The sequence below is a fragment of the Paramormyrops kingsleyae genome, chromosome 1 (assembly GCF_048594095.1).
Source record: "Paramormyrops kingsleyae isolate MSU_618 chromosome 1, PKINGS_0.4, whole genome shotgun sequence".
Taxonomy (NCBI): Eukaryota; Metazoa; Chordata; class Actinopteri; order Osteoglossiformes; family Mormyridae; genus Paramormyrops; species Paramormyrops kingsleyae.
This window is the reverse complement of record NC_132797.1, coordinates 22,849,646-22,856,713: the sequence shown is the minus strand read 5'-3', so window position 1 is coordinate 22,856,713 and position 7,068 is coordinate 22,849,646. Positions and strand designations below refer to the sequence as shown.

At 47.2% G+C, this 7,068-nt stretch overlaps 1 protein-coding gene across 1 annotated transcript in view; it reads right to left on the bottom strand.

The window, feature by feature from the left end:
• Nucleotides 1–909: 909 nt before the first annotated feature.
• The window catches only part of gli3 (GLI family zinc finger 3), a 136,177-nt gene continuing 130,018 nt past the window's right edge, over nt 910–7,068 (bottom strand). Inside the window, exons 14-15 of the mRNA XM_072711760.1 lie at nt 5,855–6,248; nt 910–5,184 (exon numbers count right to left, since the gene is read on the bottom strand). Of these exons, the coding sequence (XP_072567861.1) occupies nt 2,855–5,184; nt 5,855–6,248 (2,724 nt within the window). The 3' untranslated portion in view covers nt 910–2,854. The remainder of the gene's footprint in view (nt 5,185–5,854; nt 6,249–7,068) is intronic.

The following is a 7,068-nucleotide window of genomic DNA, read 5'->3' as shown; positions in this document are numbered from 1 at the left end:
TTTATTGTGTCAGAATTTTTCACTAATCAGTGTCTCTTTTAGTCATAAAAACGAGCATCTGTGTGTTTAACTCTCGCATCTGTATTGTGACCACATGTTCTTCGCTAAGACACAACTCATATTTTTGTAAAGCCAAAGACTTGTGGGAATGTTTTGTAAGTTATACTTTAGAAAAAGCATGGAGTGGTTGAGTATAAATATCAGTGTATTGAAATGTTTTTTTTTTTGTTGTTGAACAACGGACGATAGGGATCACATGCCTTTGGCAACTAAGGCAGAAAAACACTGATTAACTGCAGAGCAACTCTGTGAAAAGCTCCACAAACTGAATGCCTGATGAGGAAAGTGTGACTTCTTAAAATCACAAGCCAGTTCTCTGCTCAACGGATGCAAAACATGCCTTATTGAGTTCTGTTGGGCATCACCTGGTGAGAAATACAATGAAAGTATTAACATTTCAGAATGGAATTCCATTTTAAGCTTAGAAAGTTGCTATGCCCATGTCTTGACAGTAGAGGGTGACAACTCATAGCGTTTGTCACGTTTGTGTTTAACACCTAGATGATTGTACACCAGTAACAGGCCGTGGGTTCTTCTGAGTGTACTCAGATGGTAGAACAACAAACTGAACTCAGATAAGACTTTGAAGCAGAGTTGGTGCTTTATTACTGCAGTCACTTAGGTGTGGTTTCCAGGAAATATTTGTTTGTTTGTAAATAACCAACAGTGGGATTTTCCCCTTATAACTTATTTGAACCTAGACTTATAACATCTCAGCTATATTATTATTATTATTATTATTATTATTCATTTCATTTGATTTGCCAAATGGTGCTGATATTCCCATGAGAAATGGAAAGACCACGTAAGTTTTCTTTCTTTTTTGAATCAGACAACATGAATCAAGGCTTCAAGTACAACTTCATTTTTTTTTTATTAAAATCATACAAATTCTCTTGTCTGTTATAAAAGAGCTAAGTGGTTCTGCTGGTAAATGTTTGTGTAATGCGTTCCTGCTACAGTCACTTCTGCCCGGACTAACACTAAACGTCACGGGGTCCCAACTATAAAAGTCATTGCCCCCCCCCCCCCCCCTTCCCAATACTTCTTTAGGTCTCTGCCATACCTAAAGACAGCAGAACTTATTTACACATTTAAAAAACAGAGACAAGAAATGCAATAAGTTTAAATCAGAACTTTTGAAAAAAAAAAAAAAACACTAAAAAAGCAAGTATTTTTACATATTTAACCACAATAATTTACCAACAGAGTGACAATCCATTTGCTTTTTTTACACAGTTACTGTTGTCTACGATTTTTGAAATTTTGCACCATTTTAACACTTTATAGGTTTGGCAGTGTTTATCCTCTCAGACATCGTACACAGCAATAAGGCACAATACCTTATAACTATCTCTATCTCACTCCTTTCCTCAGGGAACACTTTTTCAAATAACACACAGAATTCTAAGTACAATTAAAGCAAAAAAAATCAGTACCTAATATTTTTGATTAAAAGAAAGCTTCAAAAATAATACAATAGTAGTACAAGTATGATTTTTAACAGAATTTCATGCCAGTACTTGGCTTAGCCCCCTTACAACTACATCCAAATAGATTTTGAAGACTCAGTACTCAAGTTGGGTATTTTGTGTTCACTCACAGTAACGCAAAGGAGGTATTCGTAAGAAACACAATTTGGATGATTTCTAACTAACGTCATACAATTTTACAGCGATCAGCACTCCTCTACAAGTCAAGAACTGAAAATATTACAGAAGATTAACTGTGGAATCAACAAAAATCTCAACGTGTAGACATGTCATTGCATTTTCCGTCGTTGAAATGCTGCTTAACATACATAATAAATGTATGAATATATATTTTTTTGCTTCCTGTTTCCTTAAGGGAAATCCCATTTAAACATATTGCAGAATTGCAATATATTAAGAGTGATCTGTACATGACTCTTCAAATTTTTTAGCTGTTTTTTTTTTTGTAAAATCAACGATAATTAGGTGAACACACATGAATAGTCTTTTAAGAAAGCATTTCAGCGCTTCCAGATGGTTAGAACCAGAATTATAAGACAAGAAAGAAAATATAATGTAAAAGTGTAGTTATATATATGATTTTCCCCAAGAATGTAGAAAAGCATTATATACATGTAGATAGCTATACAGACTGTTGAAGTCTTTAAAGCATGCATCAATGTATGATGTTGTGACGCGTTTGCAAAACTGGTGAGTGTATAATGGTCCTGTGTTTCTTGGACTTCATACCCAAACTGAACATTTAGAAGATGGCATCACTTGGAAGACGCGATAAAATCACACTGACCGTTCCAAAACAGGAAGCACGGAAAACAATAACGCCAATAAAGAATATATAGTGCAGATCATTCTCTGGGGTCCCAGTCGAATGTAAGCAAACCCGTTTTTTTTTAACCTGTTTACCCGAAGTTTTCTGGACAGATATACATGGAGTTTTCACCCTTGGTCGATTGTGCCCTTGGCAGGTGCACTGCACGTGGATTACATGTTTATATTTGAGTTTGATTAGCACATGCATTTACACCAACAGTTTACAAGAAAAGAAAAACACAGAATACTGAATGAAACGGATGGGTAGAAGACCTAAGCCCCTCCCCAACGTCATTATGATGAAACTATACAAAAGAAGGGCTTCAAAAATAGCCTTCATTCCAGAAAAGGAATATATAAGTGTAACACATCCCTGTCTCTCAGGGATGAGATGAGTAAAAAATAAAATGTGTTTCAGTCTCATTTCCTAGGTTTATATGTCAAAAGTTCTTTTTTGTTTCTCTTGTCCATTTGCCCACAGGACAGAACGGCTATTGCATGACGGCCAGGAATTTACTCTCCTCCGCAAGTGTGGTTAGGAGGGAGCTCATGTCCCCGATAGCCATATTGTTGTGGCCGGTGGGCAAGCCGTGGAATGCCATGGAAGCATGCGGCGTCGTGAGCCTAGATGAGTTCCGAGAGAGGTTTTGCAAGACTCCGGAGCCGATGAACCCGGAAACCAGGCTGTCCTGGTCGTACCCATCATCCAGGATGGCTTCAAAGTCCAGCAGCATGTTGTCCAGGATATCAGATCCACTACCCACTGTGCTGGTCACCTGATCCTCCCCCGGGGAGAGCAGAGCTGGGCCACCTGTGGATGCCGGCTCACCAGCCATCGTCTCCAGAAGACAGTGGTCCTCAGGGATGGGGAAGGGTGGCACCTTGAGTTCTGCCGGGTCGAAGCACAGTCGATTATCCTCAAGGCCTTGCTCCAGGAAGCTGGACTGCTGCTGCACCTTTGAGCAGGAGTTTGCCTCAAGGTTTTCTGGAGCCTCCAGCTTCAACTGCGACACCTGGGTGGAGAGCGAGCCGTTTGCGCCACTCCCATTCACCATGCACTGTTGCTGGCCAAGGGCGGTACTGCTGTCACTCAACGTGCTGCTGTAGTGCTGCAGTTGTGGCAGTTGTCTGGTCGAGCCTGCATCCGCATTTAGTGGCTTATGGGCAAGGTGGATCTGGGAGGGGAGATTGATCCCAGTTGCTTGGAAGAGGCCATCTTGCCGACTTGCAGGATGTTTCTCCTGCAAGGCAGCTTGTGCTTTGATGTACGGTTGCAGACCTTGACAGACCTGCTGTGTGGCTCCCAAAAGGCTGTGGGAAACCTTGGTCTGGATGTAGCCATATGGTAGGCCATTCTTGAGCATCTCTGGGTAGGACATAGAAGATATATCCACCTTGCTCATGCTCACTCTGCACGCTTGCCCCTGACCTGCCTTCGTAGCTCTTCTAAGAGGTACACCCATGTCAATGCTGCTTGTATCCTGGAAGTCGGTTTGCTGCAGAGGATAAGCATCTTGATGGTCGCCGGAGCCACCTAATGGCTGCTGTTGCTGCTGCTGGACCATCATGTTACCGAACACCCTGAACTGATGATCGCTGGCAGGCTGCTCTGATGGCGGCCAGCGGGCGCACCTCTGCTGCAGCTTCGCTGGGGACCTGTCTGCACTCCCTGAGCTGACCTCGTTCCACTGGATGGGCATCCCATCACTGCCATCTACTGTCTCCCTCTGTCTTGGGCTTGGGTAAGTCGAACCCTGCGATGGGCCAGAAACTTTTGGGAGACCAGGAAACTGAGGGTACAGGGAGTAGTCACTGAAGCCACCTTCCTGGCTGTCAAACACTCCCACCCGCTCCTGTGAGCTGAGATACTGCACCAGGTCATCTGGGAACACGTCCTCATCGCTCAGGTGGAGGCCCCGGACGTCCTCTTCCATGGCTAGGGCCTCCAGCGCCTGGTTCTCACTGATGCTGGGTGGGCACGGAGACGGGAGGCCATGTCGCGGATTTCCATCCGAGCCAGTGTAGCTTGGCAGGCCAGCATTCCGAGCTCCCGTCCCTGGGAACTGGGGGCTGCCGAGGTTGGGCAGGGGACGTACATTGTTGAGGCTATTGAAGCGCTGGACCCGGGGCAGGCTCAAGGGCTCCAAGGACTGAGTCCGCACAGGGTCGCTGGCCCTCCGCTCTCCATTTCCTGGGATCTCCTGGGGGAAGTAGCTCCTGCGGCCATATCCCGCGCACCCCCCGCCGTAGCCGTTGGTGGCACCATCGCTGCGCCGGCACGGTGACACCAGCGGGGGCAGTGTGTGGTGGCCCCCTTCCGGAAAGTCACCTATCATAGCCACGCGGGTCTTCAGGCTCATCCTCTCCATGCTGGGCAGAGGGGTGGGGGGCGGCCCGCCTGTAGCAGCTGCATACCTCGCCTTCAGGCGGTAGTGCTGGGCGGGGGTGAGGCTGAGAAGCCCCCCCAGACCCCCCCCAGGGCTAGTGCCGCTCCACAACCCACCACTTCCCCCGCCTCCACACTGACTGGCCTCGCTGGAGCGTCGTGATGCGTCAGTGGAGATGGGATCATAGGAGTCAGTGGCGCTGAGGTTGTGGCGTCGCCGACGGGGGCCCGTCTCGCCCTGCGAGGTCTGGCTGGAGCGGCGGCTAGAGAAACACGGCGACGCACCGGAGGAGCGGCGGCTGGAGCTCAGGTAGGCGGAGCTGGTGGCACTGCCCCCGCTGTCACGCCGGTCCTTCAGCAGGCTCAGCATGGTCAGCTCACCGTCGGGTAGCTCTGGGCGCAGGGGCGCCCCCCCATTGCGGCCGAGATATGAGCCTGAAACACAATAGGTGAGAGGGTCTCTGAATCTACAGCGCAGCAACCCTGAGGCCTTGACCAGGCCAACTGAAGAGCATATTTCCAAAAGTTTTCATTTTTTGTTTTTGAGATGAGACCGCCAATGATGCTGTAGAAATTTGTTCTTCAATTAGTATAATTAAAATTAAGCCTAAAATTAAATGGTGAGCATACTTGCTCTGGCTACTCCATGACATTCAAGATGGGGGGCATTCCACGGAGCATCATGTTTCCCATTAGCCAGATAACTTAAGACAAATGTAAGGATCGTCCAATAGGAATGTTGCGTACCTCTCCTAGTATTGGACAGATTCCATGTTTGATTTAAGTTATCCAGCTAACTGGGAAATGCAGCTTTGCGGAACATGCCCCAGGTCTGCACCTACCTTGGATACTTTCATATCCAGACTGAAAACCCACCTCTTCTCCTCCTCGATTTTAAATCTGACTGATGGTGCAATCAATCTATTTATTGTCGATGCTAATAGTATATGTTTTTATGTCTAGCATGTTTCTTGTGTTTTACAATTTTTCATCCGTGTAGTACATTGATAAACTCGGCTAATTGAGACGAATTTTGGGAAGATATTCGTGGACATCGCTCGCCATCCGACTTGCCTTATGGTTAGCGCGCCTGTGGCGATCTTACCGTTGCCTATGATGGGAGGGAGCGCGGGGCCTGTGGGCGGCGGCGAGGGGGAGTGCGGGACGACGCGGGGCAGGGCGCCATTGACCTGCTTGAGCCTCTCCATTTTAACGCGCTCCATCCAGCGCAGCGGACGGCCAGCGGCACGGCAGGACCGCAACGCCACTGCAGGGGAGCCACCGGCGGACACAGTGGAGTCCACCATGGGGGCCTCGTCATCCTCCTCCAGCTCCTCCTCCTCGTCATCCTCGTCCTCCCCGGCCCCGCCTCCTCCGTCCTCATGGACGGCGGCGCCACCCCGGCTCACAGCAAGCTGGACGGGACCGCGGGAATGGGCGCGGAGGGGGGGCTGGTCACCGCCGCATGTAGACTGACCGCCAGGGCTTGACTGAGACGCCTGTGGGGGGGGCAGGGTTGGGAAGGAAATCAATACCAGGATACCAGCCACATCCCCTCAGCATCTTACCCACCCCCTCCCAAAGGACAGCTTCACAGCACAAGAAGGATGATGGGTCAGGCATGAAGGCATGGATATGGCAAAGAAACAGGTGATATTTTTCTTACAGTATTACAAGAGTGATTTTTTTTCACAAATAAGACAGAAAATGTGCCCTGTATTTAAATGACAATAAATTTTAGTAGCGAGTTATTATGAAGCCACTTGTTTCATAATTTAATTTCGAACATAGAGAAGGTACTACCTCCCATGTCTCAATGGACCAGCCAGTTGTGGATGCCAGTGATATTTTACAAAAGCCAAAGTGTTTGATGGGTTCAGAAAGGGTCAGAAACTTCGAGTTCAAAGGTCCAGATAACCAAAAACGGCATTCAGCAACAGAAAAGTTATTAAATCCTCCAAATGTTATGGAACAGAGGTCCGGGAGTTCAGAAAATCCAGATTGATTCAGAAATAATGTCTGAAACGGAGGCTGGTTTGCAATTCGACCCCGTTTAGGCGACAAACATCCCAAGGCCCGAGAAACATGGCAGCCACAATGAGATCAATCTGGATTAGGCCAAACTCTACAGCCCTCATCACAGAGAGCAGGCAAAGCCATTTGTGCTGTCATCAAAGGAGACGAGGGCCAAACAATGACTTCTTTTCAGGCCAGATGCCATCTAATTGGGTTTTTTACTAAATTAAGATCAGCACCGATGAATAGGGAGCCCTGTTCTGCTGCCCTAAACACTGCTCTCCTTTACAATGCACTGAACAA